Genomic DNA, 25,162 nt, shown 5'->3' with positions numbered 1-25,162 from the left:
TGAAAACTTTTATTAAAGCTGTTGGACACGTATCGTTTGAGAACAATAATGTCGAATAAATATACAAACATGGTCCGAGTCCCAGTTATACGGTATACATTGTTTTATTGGAATGTCTGTGTTATATGTTTCACTTCAAATTATAAAAACGATTCTTAATGATATGATAGCGTTTTTGAAATACAGTTTTTGAAAAGAAGTATTGACAATTTAATGCAAACGGACAAACAGACAAACGTCGTACTTTGACCTATAATGCATATTGTGACTTGGATGGAGAGTTGTCTCATTGGCACTCATACCAAATCAGAGTATGTAATACCAAAATTATACTAGATTTATCTTTTTATTTTGGATATTATTTATTTCTTTCCATAAAGTTGTTTTAAAATATTTGTAGAATGCCACTTAGGGAGTTTTATGGAAATCAATGGATAATCGTTGGTAAAAGAAAACTTCGTACGTCTGTCGGGAATTGTTAAAATTCGTCCGGAATCTTGTGTTTTGAAATACTTTGAACATATTTGACATTAGCTCTGCTTTGTTTCACCTTTGTGAATTTATCCTGAATTGTTGTTTGGGAACGACAAACAAGAAGCACCGTAAAAGTTCAGGAAATTGTCTCGAAGAACACAAAAACGTTAAAATGGACAATGAAAAATCACATAGGTGTCTTCTAATCATATAACATCTTCAGAAATGTATTTTCTTTTATGATATGATAATGTAAATGTTGTTGGATCTGGTTTAACTCTGTAATCAATTATATTCAAAAGGGTTTTATTCGATTATTGTTATTATTATCTAGCCCAAAATAATGATTGATTGATTGTTGGTTACTTAACGTCCAGTGGCAAATTTTGTGCATGTTCAGGACGATCCAAAGTAATGATGTACAGGGTTAAACATTTAACGACCCACAAATCGTAAAACGCGCAGTATTGTGTTCCCATTGTGTAGATATTTGTGTAGAGCCAGTACTCAAGTATCACTCGATATGTAATGCTTCATCGGGTTGACATCATTACTTTATATGCATACTAGGAAATCACACGGTGTCACTGCATATAAACGGTTAATGAACAGAGCAATTAAGAATAACATATTCGTGATCAAACTTTATTTAGAGATATGAGTGTAGCAATATTTAAATTTAGAATTGAGTGATTTGACTTATACAACCGACATGATACATTAAGGTATATTCTGTAACCACTCACTACCTAATTGTCAAAATAATGAACTCTATAAAGATAATGTATGCATTTCTGTTATATTACCGATTTAAGGGATATGCTGTTAACATTTTACAAATAATAGTTGCCTCATTATCATTCCATTCTTCATCACACAATGTTGACCATGTCCCGTCGATCTTTATCTCCACTCGTCCTTCCATCGTGTGTGATCCTCCAGAAAGTCTTACATTCGTTGCTCCTAGTTAAAACACAAATGATTATAACGATGTGGTTTGTGCTTTACTATTTTGGTTGTTTAGTTTTATCGGGCAGATGCTGATAAAAAGTAAAATCACAAAAATACTGAACTCCGAGGAAAATGATGTTACACTCCCATCGACATTATTTAAACTGGAAAAACAGTTTTTACCTAATTTCTTCTAAAACAAGGATTTGTTCTTAGTAAGTATCAAATATCTCAGTGCATCAATATGGAGTATGCGCAAAGAACATAATTTTTTAATCCCAAGTATTAGGTATGGTTCAATCTTTTACATTTCTTGTTGTCAGTTCTGCTTTTTGGAAAGAAATTTATTGGTATCCTGACCAGTTGTTATTATAAATATACCATTGTTGTTGTGCACATTTTTATTATTACTTTTGCTTTTCCGTAGTCTTTCGTGTTTATAAGAGATCAAAATTTCGATCCATTTGATAAACAACATAGAAGATATGGTGTAATTGCCAAAGAAACACCGGTTAACCAGAGATCGAATGACGGAGATGTAAGCACCCATTATCCATCGTACGACCTTAGATAGTTAGCCAAAGTACGAGCTTAGAGAATAAGAAAATCGCATATTGTATCATCATCTATAGCATTCATAAATACCCCCGACAAGAAAAAAAAATGATGTTTTAGGTTCACCTTAATCTGCTTCTATATGTACACCATACGATTAGAATGATTGACTTCTCTCTATGGAGGGGGGGGCATAAACATCCACGTTCGTGCATTTCGTTTAAACATTATTTTATTAACTAAGGTAAATCACATAATGATATAAATACAAACTGCACAATACTCCGGCTTCATTGTTATTGTCGCACGAATGATACCCCCATTCTTTAGTTCTGCATCCATTTATATCTATTTCTGTTCCGGTACATGATATTTGGTCTAGAAGAATAGGCATACTGCTTTGTCCATAAAAAGAAGTATTGCGAGCAAATGCGTCTGTAGTACTTAAATCAAATTTACAATTATAATTATTTTAAAGATTAGATACAATGAAAACTAGAAAAACTAAAAGATAGTAAATACTTAAAATTTAACTGTGGAGAGTGGATAAATATCGTATTACACGAGATTTGGTGGTGGAATCTGTTTCTCTAATGATTTTCAAACATTATGCGAGCAAACTTATTCCGTCTTTTCGAATGATCTGTAAAAAGATGTATTCTTTCTTTGTGACGTCATCAGGCATGGTCGCCTTTTTTCATGCCGTCACAATAGGAAATTCAGAGGAAAGCAAGTTAATTCGACGTCATAATCGGATTTTAACCAATGAAGAACTGAGATCAAACGAACCACACGTTGATTAAATTTTTTATACAATGGGTGCAGAAAGGGATAAATTGACGAAGAATTAGAGAAACATATATATACGAAGATATAGGTACATTATAAAAATTTGACTTTCGAAACTGATTTTGTATGATTTTTATCTGTTGTGACAGCATTGTGTTTGAGTTGTCAGTAAACAAAAAACTGTACATGTGAATTACATGTACCATAGAACGAGATGAAACATGACACTTTTAATTATTATATTTATAATACATATTATTTTATTAAAATGTAATATGTGTACCTTCCAGTTAATGAATACACTTTCGAATTGATTATAACTTAAATGATAAACAACATACCCATCAAGAAATCCTAACATTCTGCACACAACGCCAGCTGCTTCATTTCCAAAACCTGTGTCACAAACAGTTCCCCACACTCCGTTGTGAAAAACCTCTATCCGTCCTTCCCACGGGCCACCACCACCAGCTAATCGTACCGGAGTTGGCCCTAAAAAGATTTTACCAAATTTGAATGTATATTAAGGTTACCTTGTTAGGATTCAGAGCTCTTAAAAAAAACTCAATTCAAATATTTTGCATTTATGCTAAAATTTGGATTTAGCACATCATATTCCCTATACAGACCAAGTGAAAAATTTTGATACTACATATTGCATCCGACAAATAAGTTATGTAACTATGTTTGATGTTATCAAATGAGATATACAGTTTCTTCATTATTGTTCTAGTAATGTTATGACAAAGCTGATTTAGCATTTCAAAAGCTTTACGGTCTTCATTACAATGATTGACAGCTGGTTTGGCAAGTTATTTAGTTCAAACTTTCGGTCAACCGCGTCAAAATTACTGGTGATAAAATAACCATAATTGTAAAATATGCATGATGAATAAAACACAATTTCTTCTCAGCAGATTTGTTTCAGTCCAATACTTGATTTACCTTTCATATAATTGCAAAATGTCACATTTGCAGACCTTTATTTGGCAAGTTTTAAATTTATCTGGTATTGTTATTACAAATATTTTGTTCGACTTTTTGGGGTTTTTTATCAATACATACACTATTTACACACAATGCCTCATTTATTATGGGATATCATAATCAAACGTTCAGCAAATTCAAATGACGCCTTTATTAAAATTCAAATTACTGTGTACATGGAAGAAAAACTAGATCAAATACATAAACAAATTATTTATTGTTTTTATCACTTGAGCAAAGGACAACACTATCTTGTTAATTTAAATGAAAATTGTGCAAGCATGTTCATTTCAAAAACTGCAAACTTTAGATCTTCTAATTCTGGATCCTCATTTGATTAATTCCAATGGAATATAGCACGTCCAAAAACCTATTTTAAGTACAGAAGGTTTCACTATTGGGGCAGGATATACTGACCCTTCTGGGGCATTTAAGAGTAACCCTTTTTTGGTTTGTCTTGCCCAGTATTTTTAGTTTACTGTTAATTTTTCATCGAATTTCTTTTGAATTTGGTATCGTCTGTTTTTTCTTCGATTTATACGTTTTCATTGTGTCTGTTTTTGGTTAACATTTTTTCTATTTTTAATTTCATATTCCCGTTGAAGAAAATTTCATGCTTAGTCTTACCACATCTGACACCAACAGCAGACTGGTTAGAACAATTGTTTACTTTCCAGTTCAGCAAACAACCTGATATGTCATTCTCATTTCCTGTACAAGACATGTTCTGTAGGAAAACTGGACCATGTGATGTTCCAAATTCTTCATTAAGAAAAACCTGCTCCCTTTATAATTATAACGAAAAAATGATTTATCTTGAGAAGTGATAAAACATAAGTTGCAGGAGAACAAACAATTTACCAAAAAAATGTAGTTTCAAAAGAAGTAGATAAAATGATATGATAGTATGATTTGAAAGTCGTTCATCTCTTTAACGAGATTAATGCAATAATATACATTTTAATGGAACGGAAAATAATATCTCATGGGCAACTATTTTTTTCAGCACGCACTATAACATTTTTTTTGTCAAGAAATATTAATTAAGGTAACTGTTAATAATCCGCAATTATGGAAGCTTGTTATAAAAAAGCTAATAAACTCAGCTGACTATTGTTTTTATATTTCCTTAAATAGATGTATGTGTCAAGTGCACCAATAGCTAAATTTCGTACCACAATAAGAAATAAATAGTTTTCAATTTCAATAATCAGTATAGATAATTTGCATTGCATTAATCATACTCAGTCTGTAATCCAAGCATTCTACAAATAACGTTCGCGTCATCTTTTTTAAATCCTCCACCACATATTGTACCCCATTGACCATTATGATATATTTCAACTAATCCCTCGTTTGGTTGTTTACCATTAACTAGTCGTGCAGCTATTCGGGCTTAAATAATTCAATGAGATTAAGGTCAACAGATGATGTCATACATTATATAATTATTTCTGCAAAGTAGGACGTGTGATTCATTATAAAGGAAGTATGTTTATTGCTCATTCGAAAGATACCAAAGGGACATTCAAACTCGTCGAAAATAAATTGACAATCCATGGTAAAAAAAGAAAAAGATAAATAGACAAACAACAGTATATAAAACACAACATAAAGACAGAACGACACGAACCACACCAAAAAGCGGGTGTGATATGAGAGTATTCTTTTGAAATAATTTCAACCCCTTTAAACAATTCAAGTTTAATCGGTCAATCAATTGTGTGCTAGTTTTTTTACGAATAATATAAAGTTTAACATATTAAAAAAAATCAATATAAATATTACCCGAATTTGATTACCGAAAATAGAGTGCCTACCTTATAATGTTATGATTACATTACGTTTATACTGTTCGAAAATCCTTTTTTTTATATTTTGCCTGAATATGATCTTGACTTCTATGTAATATGTAACATAAAATAAGTATGTTCTTTCCAAAGTTTTCTCTATTAAATCAGTTAAATCATCTTTCAAATGTTTTCACATGATCGAATGTTTGTTTGTTTTACTTTCTTGTTTATAATAACTATTTAAATTAGTAATATTTTATCTAAATATAAAAGTTACTCACGACATCTTATGATTTGTTGTGAACAGTTGTTTGTTGTTTCTTTTAATTGACACAATCCGATATCTCCTTCTGATCCTGAACAAGACAGTAATTGTCCAGACTCAGTAATATTGTCAACAAAATAACCATTGCTACTGTTTAGTAGTTCCGGATCATTGCTGTCGTAAAAAAAAAAACAATCGATCGATCGGACTTTAAAAAGTTAAGAAAATAAACTTTTTGTTCGATTTCTTTCATTTTTATTGTTCTTCTGAATCATAGTTACTTACAGGTATTACTTTTATTACAATGTAACATGTAAGATATACAAAACTGTTGCTGATTAAATGAGGACATAGCTTGAGGTAACAGAAAACATCAATGGCTTAAAAGATATAACGAATAGAGAAAAAGAGCAAAAATATAAAGACTAAATAATAATGGGAAAATATAATTTGGTAATACAATACTTATTACAGCAATGAACGATGTACACAGTTACGAAAGTATCGATCATAAAATGTTTCGTGTAATCTATGTAAAACGCCTTTAAAAAAAATAACAAAAATAACCTGTCCGGAAAGCCAAGCGTTCTGCAAACCACTTTAGCAGCAGACATGCTAAAACCTTCTTGACATACAGGATACCATTTGTTTCCTTTAAAAATGTCAACATTTCCTTCATAAGAACCTTTTCCACCATGAATTCGGACTTGAATATCTTGACCTAGAATGAATATAACCAATTTTCTATTTGAGTCTTCAAAAGAGTGTTTATTTATGTTGATCAGACATTTTAATCTGTATGCATTTTCATTGATATATAGAGTTCAGAACATTTTACCTACAAGAAAGTACGTAACTTTAGAAAAGCAATTAAGATTTATTTGTTTCAGAAATAATTATTGTTTAACAATATGCATACCACAGTATATTGCTGCTTTTCTTTTATGGGAGCATGTCATCGATCCAAAACCATCCGATTTGCATAAAGCGACATCTGTTTCATCCCCATTACAATGCAGATTATCAATCCAAACTAATCCTGTTCCACTGTCAGTACTGTTCAGCAATCGTGGTATTCTTTATTTAAAGTGTTCAAATAAATTTTAGTATTTTTCGTATTAATTAGTTTGTATATAGTTTACCATAAAATTGAGAATGGAAACGAGAAATGCGTCAAAGAGACAATCCGATAAAAGAGCAGAAAACAGCCCAGTGCCACCAATCGATCTTCAACTTAGTGAAAAATACCTACACCCAGCATCGGGCTTCGGCTGGACCTTAAACAATACTGTATACTAATTCAGCGAAAATGCACGTCACACTAAGCTCCGATACATATAAATGAACCAAGATAAAAAAAAACATACAAGACTATCAATATTTTGTGAGATCTCAATCCTCTCCTATACCTCTAGCCAATGTGGAATAAAAAAAAACATACAACAATAAATGTTTCTCAAAAAGAAGTAAACATGGTCGATCTCCAAACAAGTATGCTTCATTTTCGTATTCATAGTTGATCTCTGGTGATCCACAAAGTAGTTTCGCGCGTTATTGGTACCAAATTATTTTTGCTCTAGGCTATCATTAAATGCAATGCATTAACTGTAGAGCACGATAAACACATTGTGTTTAAGGGTTGAATTAAGTATAATAGTTTCGAAATAATAATAGAAATTTTAAATATCAAAAATCATAAAACTTAATTACCCCATTTCCACACAGAAACGTTTCATTTTATTTCGCAAAAGATCAGACTTATGGGTCTTTATATGGCATTTTTCTACTCACATCACAAAACTTGGCAACGAGATATGTCTTACTACAGTTCTTCTTCTCGTGTTATAGAACAATCGACATCAATGAAACCGCTTACCGTTAAATTTCCAAACATTTGCAACTTAAGCATAAATCGGTGTTCTGCATTTTCCTCGAAAAAATGAAAAACATTTCTGTCATCAAACGGTTTTTTACTTTATTTGTGTTCCCGGAAACATAAGCTAAGTCATTTTCGCATTTTTTTTTTTTGTAATTCCGGTCTCGACCAGCTGTGTATCGAATAAGCATGAATAGTTCATAGGAACAAATGTTTGAAAAACTATATACTTTTTGCTATCTTAAACTAAATGTTTTTTGTTGTTCTTGTTACGAAACAGGATTAATTAAACCTGGACCCTGTTGATGCTTATTTGCCGGAGATGAAGCGTGAAAATCTTAAATGACAGTCTAGGATTTTTCAGTTAACGTTAATTGCAGAATGGTATTCTCCTTTTAACAGATAAAATGAAGACAATTGGATTTTCTCTATCATTAAAATCGCTTTATAGTCCTTTATTTAAACTTACCCGGCTGTATAACCTAGCATTCTGCAAATAACTTCAGCATCTTTAACGTCAAAGTTGGTATCACAAACTTCCCCCCATTTTCCTAAATGATACAATTCTACAGTACCTTCAAATGGACCTCGTCCACCAAGCAGTCGTACAGGAGTAGCTAAAACGAACATAAACTGATTGTGAATATCTGATTTAAAGTCAGCAAAATTGAAAAAAATATATATGCTCTTTGCAATACGATTCATTTAAAGGGTCATTAGCTACGAGATATAACAAAAATTAAACATGATTTTTTTTTTGTTCAATCATTATTGAAAGTGATATAGTGAAATAATAATTCGCTTTTAACAGACAGTTTGGTTCAGTTTTGTCATAATAAGCAAAGAAACAGTGCTAATGATTTATTCACTTGCATGTGAATAATTCTTCCTCATTGAATCTGTATTCATGTGAACCTTAATTGATCCCTAGAGCTAGAGATGGGTAACGAATGATATAGGCGTGTTCAGTTATTAAATGGAAAATAATGTAAACAACGAAAGTGAAACAAGGGTAAACCATTTGGTTGACTGGTTCGATCTATAAAAGCTCATTCTTATACTGGTAAAAGGGATTGTTAACATTTTTTATCCTGTAGTATGAAATCAAACACACCTAGTAAAATCCAATTGCACGAGTTCGCAATCTATTTATATCTATGTTTATGTTTAGTTCGGGTTATATGACCATCGGCAATCTTTGGAGGTCACCTCGATAGTTAATTAGATGGCGTCTAGACTAAAATACACACGAAATGCTGATATTTACTATCGAGTCTACGCATCGCAGATTGTTTATTTTAGTCTTTATATACTTTGGATATGCGTTTTAGTATGTTTTACGTCGAATATAAGAATTTGAGTAAAACCGGTGAACATGAAGTAACCTTAAATAATATTCCTTGCATTTTTGTATACCCCAGAACATCATCTTGATCATCATCGTCAACGTCATCGTCGTCGTCGTAATATGCCCATAAAAAAAAATCAATCAGACAAACATCCCCCTCAATAGTTATGCTAAACTGGCGTGAATTACAATAACCCATCATCTATATACTAGTTAAATAGACATTAAACCTCAGAAGAACATGAAGAAAGGTTATAATGTTTTCATGTTCGTTCAAAATAGGGAAGTTTAAAAAAATCAGATTATAGGAACAAAAACGAATGATTATAGGTTTCAAATTAAATAACTTTATTGAATTCTGAAAAAAAATGTGTGTGTGCGTTAACGAAGTAACACCACCCCACCGATAAAATAGAACAATTTGGTTAAAAACATACTGAAATTCCCATTTAGACAAGTTAGTCATATATTTATCGCACTGTGATACAGATATTGAGCATGGATAAAATTGTTAGCGTCATCATTTTGAAATCGACCATTTTGTTTTCCTGTATGATGGGTAGCCTTATTGATAACTGAAACTATTGTAATTATCAAGTAGTAGTACATGTAGCAACAGAAGCAGCAATTCATGTATGTGTAGTTGTACATGTAGTATTAATATTATATAATTATTATTATAGTGTTAATAACAATAACTTAGTTTTTTTGTTTGTTAGCCATTGTATATAATTTATAATATAGTTTATAATTAAAAAATTAACTTTATACCACAATCTATTGACATATCATTGTTATGAGTGCATTGTGAGTTATCCCAGGAAGAATATTTGCAGTTTTCTAAGTCTTTTTCTGTTCCAGCACAATGGAGGTTGGTGAAAAATATCTTCCCTGTTCCGGGTCCATATTGAGCATGTGGATACATGACTGCATCGCTAAAACAAAAATACTCCAAAAAGTTATATACATAATTACATACTTGTATATAAATGGAGAAGTGGAGAAAAATGTAGTTAATAAAAGTAATGTTAGTGGATTTCGAACTTTTTTTTCATATTTCTACTTGTGTGAATGCATATTTGCTTTTTAGTATTGTAAATATATATACTACCGAATGTAACTAGTTGTGTACACGCTATGATATTACAGCCATTAAAATATCTGCAACTTAACCCGAAAAAATACAAAGCCTTATTGAATATATATCAATATATATACATTTAATAAGGACAGACAATTTCAGGAAACTTGAATTTAGAGGAAATTCAATTTCCAAATGTCTTCTACTTGTGGTATCAGATATGTAGATCCAAATTATAAGCTGTAATCTGCATTTTTTACTTCAATTTCAAGCTTACGAGTTATTGTAACCTAGCATAGTACAAATGACTGTCGCTGTGGCCTGGTCAAAATTTGCATCACATATGGTACCCCATAGTCCATTGTGAAGTATTTCAATTCTACCATTTGCAGATTTAGATCCTCCAGCTAATCGAACCATTGTATCTGACATAAATGAAATAAAGAGTGCATCAGACATACATAGAATTACATATACAGTATCTAAAATATCGGTATAATATGTATTCTTTATGTTTCATACATTAATTTATTTTCCCCCAATATCTGGATGACGTAGATATATACATAGTTGCATGGTTGAAGTCATCGTAGTATTATGCATGATTCATCTTACACAGTGTAGATTCGGATACGACGAAAGAATAACTGAAATATCTGTGGTATTGTGTGGATGTGTTCATTTTGCATGTTCATCCACCTCCTTAACAGCCTTTTTATTGGTCTAACGGGTTAGTCAAGAATGCACTATGTAATTATGTCATCTTAACATGTACATGATATGTACATTGCTTATTGAACTTCATCAAAGTTTTTTTTGCCTGTAGCGCGTTGCTTCTACACAAAATTTACCACTGGCGTTCCAATAAAGGATTTGGAAGGCCAAATCAATCTATCTCGGTTACATCGCATCTCAGGGTTATTCTCCATTAATGTGACAGTATTCAGGAAACTCCATTAGGTTTTCAAAAACATAAACTATCAAAAACGTCGGAAGCGCACACAAGCAGTCTGAAGCCTACACAAATTCTAGAAAGTCTTGTACAAAGTTTGATGCTGAAAGCATTTGATCATTTCAAAGTGTTTTGATGAAAGGAAAGAGAAGAACCGTTTCACAGAATTTCAGATTTGTGAATTTTTGACACCAAAAAAATGAAATAATATATTTTTTAAGTAATTGTTTTGCATGACAATAGCTTTTAAATATTGTATGCTTAACTTATTCTATCCAAAAAAAGTAAAATCTGGCTACATGACACCACTTGGCCTCCCAAGGTAAACTAAATGCTTGACTGTAAAATCAATGTTCAATGTATACCAAGCTTAACATACAATATAGTTATTTATTTAATCTTGATTTGTCCTGCAGTTGCGAAATGTTTGTTCTGTATTGTATCTGAATTAAACAATGAATGTTTATACCTTAAATATAACCGGCACAGACTGTTGTAATGTACAGATTAAGGTTTATCGGCAACGCATTGCACTCAAAATTGTCTTAAAACCGTAAATGCCAATTGCAATATAACTGGTATGAAACTGTTACGGTGAATTGCACTGGAAGTGTTTCTAAACTGTGATGGCGAATTGCATTCAAACCTAGTTCTAAACTGTAAGATCCGCAATTAGTTTGCTAAGATGTGTGACCTGCGTTTAAAGCTGTGCTTTGCCATTTAGATATAAGAAGCAATTAAGGCAAACGATACAGTTTTGATCCTATGGTGATTTTTTTACGAACATTTGCATACAAGCTATTTTTCACTTAGACAATTCAAATATATAAAAATAATGTATATTCACGTTCCACATTTAGAGATAAATGGGGTCGAAATTTTGGACATTTAATCTAAAACTCAGTTTCCTTATGTAATAATTCTTTAGAAATAATTACTTTTTATTAAATTTTCATGATTTTATTAGAAAAAAACGGCATTTTTTGCTGTATATTTATCTAATTTAAAACTTTCCCATCTGTGATTTGTTCGTGAAAATTAGCACAAATAATCTTCATACATTATCAAGCCAAATGTTATTTTAAAGAAAAGGGGTCGTTTTCAAGCTACTGAATAAATTCAATCGAAAATTGCCCCCCCCCGCCCCATACGTCATAGTTTGACGTCGCGAAAACAAAAAAAATACGTTAACAACGTCATTACCTCCCCTGTTACTGTATCGTATGCCCTTATAGCACTACTTTATCAAATATATGAAGGGACGATGTGCAATAAATTTATATATTGTTTTTACAATAAAATTATGATCACGGTAAAAATTGAGCAATTATTACCACAAAGAATTGATACATCTTTTGAATGTCCACAATCTGTTCGACCCCAACCATTTGATCCACATTTATATATGTCATCCTCTGTCCCGTTACAGTTTATCTCATCCAACCATACTTTTCCTGTACCTTCACCAAAGAAAGCTTGTCCAATGGCATACGGATACCTTAAAGATTGTTTATATTAAAATGAGTATCCAATCTTCGGAACAACTACTGCAATACGATAAGTGTTGCTTTTCTAACTGTTCTACGTATTTCAGTTGTTTTTCTTTTATATTAATTATTGTTGATATTTTCATTATTTTGTTTAAACTGTATCATTTCTTCTTTTGTATTTAGGACATTTGGATCTACATATTATACTTTAGAATTAGTGCAAGACTTTGAAGTTTCCTGTCATGTTAAGGAAGCTACGTCATGCAATTACTTGCAAATGTAATGGCTGATATTACTGTGTACGACGCAGTTATTTTCGTTTTAACATGTTTGGTATCATATAATACAAAAGCGTATCTCTAAATCAGAGGCAAAAGACACCAAAGGGAAATACACTCATTAGTTTAAAATAAAATGGCAACGGCGTTCTTGTCATTTTAAATACCTATTACTGAGTTTGTGTACGCTGATTTCTCTGTATATCATTTGTTAATATAAATGTTATACAGACCGACAGAAAGGAATGGGTGTTGTAACCGACTACTAGCTTAGATTTGTAACCGAGCCAAATATTAAACTTCACTTGAACAGATGAGTTACACTATCGTATAACGATATGAATAATTTAGCACATTTATATTCCCCCGAATACATAGAGGTCATTTTTTAAATCTGGGCATACAAATTGAAGATTGTGCTGTATACATAACATGTATAACATTTAACGAACAAACAATTCAAACATGAGATTCCAAGATACAAATTACGACACTTGTTTCTACCAAATTCTAATTCAAGTGTTATTAATTGAAAGTAAATGTCTGGTAGCCCTCAATGCGTTGTAGTTAATTGTGTCGATTGGTCATTTTACTAGGGTCGTGTTTGCATTTTGAAATTTAGGAAATTACTATGCAAATGTATTCTTACGTCAAAATTCTAGTGGTTTCAACCTATTGAATCAGTTAAAATGAATCATGAAATAAAAAGAAATATACCTGGTCTCATATCCCATTATTTTACAAACAGTTGAAGCATCCAGTGTGTCGAAGTTGTCGCTACAAACTGTACCCCAAGCATTGTTATGAAATATTTCAAGGCGTCCTTCAGATGGACGGATACTGCCTGCAAGTCGCATCCTTGTTCCTCCTGAAAATTATATTTTTATTATTGAACGGATAGAAAAATACCACACAATTTTTCCCAACGAGACTTTTATTTGGCTGAAACACTAAAAAACATTAAAAACTCTTTGGTTTTTGTGATAAATACAATTGAAAGGTTTCTACGAAGTATACTTGTATGGACTCTTTTTTACACGACTTTAAATCGATTTAGTTATCTTCAAAACATGCATCTTAAGTCAATGTCTGATCGAAAAACAAGAATGTACGTATTTAAAACGTAATTATTATGATTATATTTCTTAACAGCAACATTCAATTAAAATACACGAAAGTCTAAAATGAAAACTTGAATGAATAACTGATCATGCTGATTTAAGCAGTAATATCATTTAGGCAGGATATTTATTTACCACATATAACACCGACTGCACCCCCGCTGATACATTCGACATGGCCCCAACCACGAAATCTACATGCTGCAATATGTGATTCTGATCCTGTACATTTCAAATCTTCGATCTCGATACTCTGATTTCCATTGCCATGTGTTGACGATGAAACAACTGTTACATTTCTAATAAGATGAAAGAAAATACCTTATTAAAATTAAAAACTTAATTATGTTACATCTCTTTATATTCTTACTTCTTCGGTGATATTTGAAACTTTGGAAGCAACTAAACATCATATATTTTTTTTTTAATTTCAATTTTGCACACAGTATATTTGTGGAATTACGAAACGATTCACTGATTTTTCTCAATCAAGTTGAATTTATTTATGAACAAAAAGAAAACTTTATTTGTTTATATTTTTTCTGCGTTTTGTTTAGTGGTTGCGCTGCAAAGATATTGCATACTACTATAAAGCAAAGCAGGAAGATAAGAGCTAATGAAATGCTGAAATCAGATTTAATACAGAAAAAAAAGAAACATTTCAAACCAAAAATAAGCGAATTTTAATTTATAAAAAAAAACTATGCACCACAATGTTTCAACAAGAACAGTATAATTAAGAATAACCTGTATAAATAGATATGTTCACCCATATACATATCTTTAAAGGACAATAATTAAACAAAAAGCTGGATGCAAGATGCTCATTTTTTTTAATTTTTTTTTTCATTGTAGTCATATAAGTGGAATCATACCGTCATAATTTATCCTATAATTCTTAATACAATTTAGTAAATCTTCGAACTGTTATAAATTATTTGGTCTGATAAACAAATTAGTAGTTCATTTAAATATTTCATTGGATATATATTCAAAATTGTACCAAATTTGTAAAACGAATATGTAGCTATCTTTTTCGATTCCAGTCAATTTCTTCATAAGTATAATAATGACAGACTGTTTTATCATAAGCTGTCGTGAATGGAACAGCGTTGATTATTTAAATTATTTAATATTTAGATTTATAAGCTAAATATTTGCGTCCAAGATTTATTTGTATTCGAATCCATATACTGGTATTATGAGAAACTAATATTATATAAACGGAATAAACTAATTTAATATACCAAATCACAGCGACACGGAAACGTTCTAATTTTCGCCGCGTTATAGCCTTTGTGTGTTCTTTTCATTATATATTAAAATCTCGGCGGCCTTATATGGTAACTAGAGTAAATGGTTTGGGTAAATGCTGTCTCCTAAAATAAAGCACTCAGCAGGAAAGTCTAAAGCTGCGCCAGGTCCAATTGGTCCTAGTTGCTGATACTTATGAGCGTCATTTTCGTGTCCAAGAAAATGACTGCAAAGGTTTTGCATGGATTTATAGGCCATATCAGCAGTGAACTTTGACTTAGCTTGTTCTGAAAGTTCAAACAAAGTAGAGATATCTTATCCTATCATATTTTGTGGACGAATAACACAAATTGAATTTTGAAAGTCACAGTGAAATGAATTTTTTTCACTTCATAAACAAAGGTAGTAAGAAAGGTCTAATACAAAAACTTGGTAACCATAACACATTTTTCATATTTACCGATTCAGGTTAATGCATGTATAAGTGTAAAGCAACTTTGATAAAAATTTATATTAATAAAAACGGGTAAAGAGATAAGATGTCGTTTACGGCATTTCAATTTCATAATTCATTCCCACATTTATTTGATAGTATTCAATAATAAATTTTAGGAATCACTCCTTACAGTAAGATAAGACGGTATGTTTTGTGCATTCTTTCATATATATGTCGTTAACACCGCTATTTATTTAATTTTTTTAAATATTTTTGGGAGTCAGTTACAGAAATATAAAGGTGCACTCGATCAATCGTAAATAATATTTTCTGCTCTTTGGTAGGGTTGTTGTCTCTTTGACCAGTGGCGGATCCAGAAATTTTCATAAGGAGCAGGGGGAGGCACTGACTGCCATTAGAAGGCGCCCGATCAGTCATGCTTCATTGATTACCTAAATAATCAACATTTTTTTTCCACAAAAGGGGGGGGGGGGGGGCGGGCACCCTGCCCCCTAAATCTGCCCCTGTTGACACATTCCCTATTTCCATTCCTAATTTTATTATGTGTATTCTTATTGAAAGTATGAGTGATACAACATACAGCACCAACAAAACTGATAGTCATATATTTATTATAAAGGTACATTGTTTGCCGAAAATAAAAAGTGACTAATAGGAAATATAAAAGCAGAAGAAAATATAAATAATATGCCATAAAAGCTCAACGAAGATAAGAAAACAATAAACAAAAAAGAAACAATATAAATTAATTTATACTTATATGTGTACGACAATAAAAACATACACTCAAAGAATAAGAAAGGCCATGAAACAAAACAAATTAAAAAAAAAAACAAAATCACAATACATTACAGAACACCTTTTTCAAGTTAACTGGTTTTTTTTTCAAATATTTATTCAATATTTCCCTTTATTTATCTTCCTGAGTATGCTAGTTTAGCTAGAATATAAAGCAGTAATACTCATTTAAGGTGAAGAAGTGATCATTTGTATTTTAAGGGTTGGGGACAACGAAATTATCTCTAATCCGAGGATTTTTTTTTTTTAAATTAAAAACCAATTTTTCCTAGAGGCGTTCACTCCTAGATTTGTTTTACCCCATTTTTGCGCAGGACTGTTTACCTTTGATCTGAGCCTAGATAAGTTTTCAAAAAAGATTCCTAGCCCTCTCATCCCCAAGTTCTACATAAACCCTTTTTCAGATGTATGTACTAAAATATTCAATATGATGTCATGTATATCAAAATCTCTTGTACGATTTCTGTCCTTGGTCTAAATATTTCATATTCTTCGCCAAAATTTATTGATAAATTAGATTTACTACTGTGTTGATTGAATCGTGAATTGTATATTATATATAATATATCAAGTCAATATATTTGTATGTCTACAACTCAAAATGGATTAAGAAAAACCTGAATGAATAGTTTTATGTAAAAGACATTTCTAAAGGGAGTGAACATCCGATTGCCCAATATTATTAGAATGAATGCTCCCTCTTTCCTCGTTACGGCAAGTTACGTCAAGTTAGGGCGACTTTTGTTCGTTCGTAAATTTTGAGAAACCTCTTGTATTACTTAACGCCATGAAAATATGAGGCTGCATCTAATGTACGAAACTATACCGCATTTTTAACTGTTGTTGTCGATTTCAGTAAATTGCTTCTACATTGTTACATCCAAGTTGAACGTTTATGTGTAAGAAATGAACCCAAAAGCATAATTAACACGTATAAATAATATATATCGACGCTCTTTTTATATTACAGTATCTGTAAGTAAACATTTAGCTTGTTTTGATAATTATTCATATCATACACGTAAAGTCAGAATAAAGGTGGTATAGGAGTTAAATTTTCGCACCTTCTACGCAATATGATACTATTATTTCTGAATCACTTATGAATGTACTTTTAACTTTAAAAAAAGCCAATTGGAGCATGTAACCACAGAGAAAATATGTGGTAAACCAGTCAATAAAGACAATTATTATTATTATACTGACTTCATAATATAAAAATAAGGACAATAAACAACTACATTTATCCACCAAAGGTAAAATGAAATGAAAGTAAGCAATTATAGGCAATCGTACCACCTTCAACAATGACAAAATCCATACTATATAGTCGGCTATAAGAGGTCCTGACATGAAAACTATGAAACAGTTCAATTGGGAAAACTAAATGTCTAATTATTAACAAAACAATTTAAGAAAAACACATATGACCGACATGGACCAACAACAACCACTAAACTACAGGATCCTGACTTTGGACAGGCACATATAGAATATGGCGGGGTTAAACTTGTTTGAAGGCATCAAACCCTCCTCTAACATGGGACAGTAGTGTAAAGGTACAACACAAGATCAAACTTGACAAACAAATAAACGAAAAACAAATACGAGAAACAGCAATTAACAACAACCATCCAATTACATGCTCCTGACTTGGGACAGGCACTTTTAGAATGTGCTGGGGTTTAACATGTTTGAAGGTGACAACCCCTAACCCGGGACAGTGTTGTAACAGTACAACATAAGAACAAACTATCAAAATCAGTTGAAAAAGTTCTTAACTCATCAGATCGATACAAAGCAAAAAACACAAACCGGACGTGGCATGGTTTCATACATCCCTAAAACAAAAGACATAAAGTACATATATGACAGCTAATTCAATTTCAAAAACAAATAATAAAAAAATCACAAATCTAAGACTAAAAAGATAAACATGTTGGAAATACATATAGACATAAATTTTGTGTCAGATATTTCCCCATATCGAGATTTAAATGCCATTTCACAATAGATCTGCAACATATATGATCCTTAACTCACTAATCACTTAATCACTAGCAAAGGCAAGCAGTATGGTACACAACATAACATTCTATTTTGATAGATTGATGTTTAAGGTATATAAAACATTAAAAACTGGTATTTAATCATCACAATTGAAGATATAAGAAACCAGTTTTTAAATTTGATATAAAACGTTTAAATCAGCAATGTCTCGGACAAGTTAAAAAATCAGTGCCGATCAAATATTTTTAAAAGAGTTATGCCCCTTGGAAATATTAATTATAAGGACAATTGTATTGTAAGCGCTCTCATGTGTATAAAATTTGCCATATTTTGATAAAATTTATATCAAAGGTTTATATAAAGATGTCTCGGACAAGTTTGAAAATTAGTACCGATCAAATCTTTAATACAGAGTTATGCCCATTGGAAATATATATTACATTTTTGAAATTGCTTTGTATTTATTCTCAAGCCTTCATTTCTCATACGGAAATTTCAAGTTTGTTTTTAAATTAAACAGATGGTTATTAACTAATTATTGATTACTGCATTTAGTTAACAGTTTATATTTCATGTCAGTCATCCACTGTCTAGCCAGATAATAAAACTTTAAACCTTAGAATTATTTTATTTTAAATATCTCTTTCATTTACTATTCAAAGTTCCGTATCAATGTAAAAAAAGAAAAACAAATGAAATACTTTTAAACAGTTGACTTGTACAAAATGAATCTTATTTTATATCAGATTTGTGACTTTTTTCTTTTGTGATCCCTTTTTTTCCCTTTACGCTTGATATGTACTGAGTGGTACGAATGAGTCGGTGATAATGGAAATTCTTTCAAGCTTGATAATATATAATAAGGGTGAGAAATTAACATGGAAAATATGATAAAAATATGATAAGGGTAAGCATTTTAATATATTAAAAAAAAATATACAAAATGTATGTGTACTGTATGTCGCAGCTGCTCATTCATACATTAAAAAAGATTTCAACACCCCCCCCCCCCCCCCCCCTAAAAAAACAACCTGCACACACCCCTACATAGTTAGAAAGTAGTAATAACAAGTATAACACAGCCTGACTGGGAAACTGGAAAGGTAAATGCTCAAATTAATAAGTGCCTATCCTGTGTGATAAATGTCTCCTTTACACCATATATCATTATATCATGATGGTGCTCCTCAGAAAGGAGACTTATATAGCGCACTCATAAATAGCTTAGTCCTTGTTTTACCATTGAAAGCTCTAAAGTCTGTATGATAAAACAAACTTAGGTTACTTGCACATCCACACATGCTACTCAATAATCATGCAAAGTTTCGATTAATTCTAATAGAAATTGTCTGAAATATGTTGCCGCTATCTAAAATGAAGAAATCGACAAGACCGTGTTTTACAACGGGTAATCCATTAAATCAACTTTCTCATCTGCATATAGTACTTAATTACCCTTCCAAATTTATTAAATTCTCATGGAAACTCCTAAAGATTTGTTTATATCAATCTGTATATAGTACTTAATTACCCTTCCAAATTTATTAAATTCTCATGGAAACTCCTAAAGATTTGTTTATATCAAACTTCTCCATAAGTATTTTTGTCTGAATTATAACAGTTACAGTCCGTTTCCATGGTAAACTGGTCATAAGAAGTAAAATAATTATCTTATATTGCCTGTGACCCCCACATTTTATTCCAATTTTACAAAATATAGACATCTGGCTATTCAATCATAAAAAATGGTGAACGTCTGTCATTTTTTTTTTTTGCTGTGAATATTCAACCAAAGAAGTTTTTTGCCCATTTTCCTATATTTCATAGAGAAATAACCCTATTTGAAACCGTGTTTCAGTCGGGGAAAAATCTCTTGGATGGTTGGTGACACCCAAATGTTATTGTATTTTTCAAATACCCATATAATGAGGTTTAAGTCCACAAAGTATGAGGAAAATCTGTCATTTTTGTTTGCCACCATTTGAGTCAATCGCTATGTCTGAATTGAATAATTTCTAGAAATATTGCATAAAAGTTTCCATGGTAACAACAAAAATGAGGTTTTTCTTTCTTTCTTATAAGCACGGTGACCTATTTATTTTTTTTCTGTTTTTTTTAAAGCTTATAATATAAGTCCCTACAAGAATATTGGTGCGTTTTTATTTGTTTCTCGGTTTCGAACATTCAAACATTGCAAAAACTCAAATTTACTAACGCTATTATTACTCTAAACCTAAGATGAGATTGTTGTAGTTTTCATACATCGTACAGACTTTTAAAAAAAGAATCTTTTACTCACTATGTACCTACAATGTACAGCTACGCGTATTTATTAAAATCTATAGCTTAATGTAAAACAATAATTTTACTCAGTGTCTAGGCCCAGCATACGACAGACAACCATTCCTTCATTCTTTGAGAAATTTGTTTCGCAAATAGTTCCCCATTCGTTTGCATGGTGAATTTCTACTCTCCCTTCGTTATAGGAAGCTCCTCCAATTAATCGTACACTGATACCTGAAACAATGAATACATAAACAATATATAAAATATGCAACGGTTATTATCATCTAGTTTGACCTAATTAAAACAAACGAATGTCAAGTGCATGCACACTTTACAGTTTGGCTGATAATATACAAATTATAGGGATACAGATACAAACTAACGTTTGAGAGAGAAACTATGTTTAACTTATTTAACTTCGTTTTCTGTCCTTTAATGGTATTCTTAATTCGTGAAAACGTCCCAAAAAAAATTAATTCATAAAATAAAAAATCGTACACTGCATTTAAAAAAAAAGAGATGTATGATACACGTCAATATGATATCAATCCAACAATTAACTGAAAAAACTTAAATATTTCGACAGATCAGCGTATGGTCTTCTCTGATCCTAGACAAATTGTAAATAATTTAAAGAGATCTGAAATCAGTTCATAATTCTACTTGAGCAAGAACACTGGGATAGAAATAAAGCCAAGTATTGATATGGTTCCTAACTTAGATGACGTACATAAAGGATCATATATTAGACGTAGTATGAAATTCAGTTTTTATTTACTCAGTAAATCAGTATTACAAAAGACGAATTGTACAAGTGTTAGTAAAACGATATGTATTGAAGTAATACAAACGTCCGCATTCAGTCAAAACCGGCTCAAATGTTTAACTCTCTCATGTATCTAACTGATGATCTCCCTGCTTTGATCCAGGTATTGTTTTAAAACGTCATTGTCATTGCAGAAATGAAGACGAACATTGTTTCCAATGTAAGTTTAAGAATAGAGATTATATTGAGTAATATACTATATACTACATAAAATTTATAATAAGCTTAAATAAAATGGTTCATCATCTAGCCAATTCCCAGTTCAACCACATACCTTGTTTATTACATGTAACTTTACATTATTGTTAATGCAAAAAATATCAAACATATAAAACTAACCACAAGCTATACCAACATCCTGTTGATGAGAACAATTATTAAGTCCCCAGGGAGAAAAGTTACACTGTCCAAGATCATCCTCAGTTCCCCAGCAACCTAGATTGTTCATCCATATCTTCCTACTTCCATTCAGTTGAAAATGATCCCCAATATATATAGACGGATTTCTAGGAATACAATGGATACATATGTAATTCAAATACAGTGTTATATATAAAATCTTCAAATGTTAATATGATTTTTTGGGCATTATAACTCACCAAAACAAGTTTATTTACACATGCTACACTTAATCATTAACATGACTTAAAAATGTTGTTGCTGACAAAGGATTTCCTAAAAATAAAGAAAGCGCTGCAAATTTTGGAATCATGATAATTTTTCTCTTAAACGTTCTCTTTGCTAAAGAAGTACATTTTGTTTGTTTTCATTTGTCTGAAGTATTGCGGTAAGTTTAACTTCTTGCCTTGTCTCGTTGTTAAATTCACAGTAAAACCTCTTTGCGATGTAAATCTGAATGTCGTGCATCAATCAAAAATTGAATAAAACAAATTTCTGAGAGTATATAACCATTTGGAACTTTTTACAGTTTCGTGTTGAATAATACAAAGGAAATAAAAATGTTTAACCATCATCTATTTCTAATTACACTTATAGTCTCGATACATCGATAGTTTTTTTTCTCTAGAAAAAAATCATCCCGTATTGCACAAGAGTTTTAATTTAGATTATTTTAAAACCACTCAATGTCAATTAAAGTTTGTAATGACATGAATAGGGGCAGTTTTACTTAATTTTGTCGCTTTTTACTGGCCTCAACTCTCGAAGACAGACATAATAATGTTCGTTCCATATTTTGATGTCTGGGCCCTTTAAAGTTAGCTTTACGAACTACTGGATTTGTCGAATTGTCACCACGGTTGCATACACATTATTCAGTGCAACCTCCTTTCATTTATATAAACGTTGAAAATAATCGTATGCCCACTTTTATATACTTACAAACAGTCTGTACATACATACTGTCTGTAAATTCAAATGTTCTGGTTCGACTGTAGAAGCTAGCCGGGCATACTATGTTCCCCACACTCATAACTACACCGACAAACAATTAAAGAAAATAAACATCCTGATAATATGCACTGTAAACTACTAGGACATAATAGGACTTGTCAAATGTAGAAAATGTTGAGATAATCTAAATGAAGATGATATGCAAATCTTACATAAACGAACATTGTGCCTTCTATTATTTATAAAACGTAATATACTTATTTTAAATAACTGAAGAAGTTTGTCGTATTAATCATGTACAAAGCATGCATAATTTCACAAACAATTGCACACTTATCGTATTATTGGAAATTTTAACAACAATCTTAATTTTTATTATGTGAACATCCTTAGTTAATATAGTACATCTTCAAACGTGTCCGTCCTTACAAAAGTGTCCATTTTGCTCAAACGTGTCCCTAAAATTATATATCGTCCAAACATGACCGATTCTGTTCTTCGATGAAAGATTTTGAATATACTGGTCTCGAGCATCACCGAAAAGACATTTATTGTCGAATTGCACATCTAGGGCAGAAAAATAGATACCGTTAATAGTATTGATACCTCCTGAAATTGGATATGGTCAGAGGGGTCACATTAAGGATATTTATAACATACATGAAATTGTATGTTGAACACGAAACCCAGACGCAATGAAGATCTTATTGTCAGTTAAAGAAACTGCTTGACAAATGAAGAAATTATGGCCCAAATGGTAACAACTACAATTTTTAAAAGTTATTAATGTGTTTTCGTCATGAATATACATGACATATTTACAAATGAACGTTGAGCAAGCAATTTGAATATCAACTACACTATCTTTCTATGACTTTCATATATATTTAAAAAAAGAACTAAAACAATTCTTATTGGAATAAGGATACCCATTTAGTGAATACCAATCTAATGACAAATCATGCTTTTCTATCAACTTTTGTAACACATGTATAGCATTTAATATATATTTTTATTTATCGTTCATATTAATGACATATCCTTAAATGTGTTCTTGGTTGCTTTATGTTTTCCAGGTATTTCGACGCCCCTTCTTACATTACGTTATAAATTCCTTGTTTGTAGACCTTGGAGATATCTGAAGATTATAAGAACAGTTTGGACAATGAATATATGCTGTTTGCTTTTCCTTAACCGAAGATAAGGCATGCGACAGATATTCATGAATCAAGGTATATATTTTTTTTTCTACAACAACGGTAACATTTTATTCTTTGAGACCTCAAACGAATCACTATAAGGATATTTTGACTAACATTCATTTTGGCCCTAACGGTAGTCGACAATGACAATTCGACGCCTTACGAGAAAAAGACATTCCCACCATGTATACTATATCATAGTGTGTAGCGACTAATTTTTAGAAAGGTGGACACATTTGTGAGTTATTAGAATATAAATATCATAAGGCATTCCCAAAAATCATATGTTTGGGTGCTCCATTGAACAATGACGTCATATTCACATGTTTAAGGAAATAATTACGTTGGAGGGGAAGGACACGTCTTTTCATCCTGAATAATAGTTATCAGTCTGCACAATAAAACAAATTGCATTGCTTTACAAGTGTAGGACGAATAAGCCGGAAAAGCCATGTTATATAAATTTCATTAAATTTATATATAATGAAAAATCTTGACTATAACCAAATTTTGAATATATGTGCATGCATTTCATTATAAAAATCTGGTAGCATTAACAAAAATCTTGTCAGAGTGAAAAAAATTGAAATGCAAAAGCAGGAAAACATGCACATCAGAAATATGTGTAATAACATAAGCATACTTAAAAAAGTCCCAGCTTTCAAATTATAAGGAAAGTATGACGAAAACGCATGTACTCTATGTGGGATTGACAGACGAATGACGGAATGAAGATAGGAAGGATGTCGGAAAGAAATCTTCAAATGAGTGAATAAATATATTCAAATATCTTCAGTGGCGTCAGATAAACATAATAGTGAACATACTTGGTGTGTACTAAATCTATTGCACACCAAGCGTACGACACAACTAACTACAACATATATAGAGTTTAACATTCAGATTATACAAAAAACAGCTGTTTTAACAATATGAAAGCTATAAATCCATGCCCATTTAATAAAACGCTATGATTTTAATAAACAGATACTATAAAATATCTGCCATCAATACTA

At 31.3% G+C, this 25,162-nt stretch overlaps 1 protein-coding gene across 1 annotated transcript in view; it reads right to left on the bottom strand.

The window, feature by feature from the left end:
- Nucleotides 1-22,039, bottom strand: part of LOC127723953 (scavenger receptor cysteine-rich domain superfamily protein-like) — a 48,811-nt gene extending 26,772 nt beyond the window's left edge. Inside the window, exons 1-7 of the mRNA XM_052230669.1 lie at nucleotides 21,931-22,039; nucleotides 20,849-20,996; nucleotides 9,810-9,973; nucleotides 8,160-8,307; nucleotides 6,734-6,891; nucleotides 6,100-6,168; nucleotides 3,111-3,261 (exon numbers count right to left, since the gene is read on the bottom strand). Coding sequence (XP_052086629.1) covers nucleotides 3,111-3,261; nucleotides 6,100-6,168; nucleotides 6,734-6,891; nucleotides 8,160-8,307; nucleotides 9,810-9,973; nucleotides 20,849-20,996; nucleotides 21,931-22,039 — 947 coding nt within the window. The remainder of the gene's footprint in view (nucleotides 1-3,110; nucleotides 3,262-6,099; nucleotides 6,169-6,733; nucleotides 6,892-8,159; nucleotides 8,308-9,809; nucleotides 9,974-20,848; nucleotides 20,997-21,930) is intronic.
- Between the last annotated feature and the right edge of the window lie 3,123 nt (nucleotides 22,040-25,162).

Source organism: Mytilus californianus, unplaced genomic scaffold (assembly GCF_021869535.1).
Source record: "Mytilus californianus isolate M0D057914Y unplaced genomic scaffold, xbMytCali1.0.p SCAF_13, whole genome shotgun sequence".
NCBI lineage: Eukaryota > Metazoa > Mollusca > Bivalvia > Mytilida > Mytilidae > Mytilus > Mytilus californianus.
Note: the sequence above shows the minus strand (reverse complement) of the source record. Positions and strands in the feature narration are given on the sequence as shown.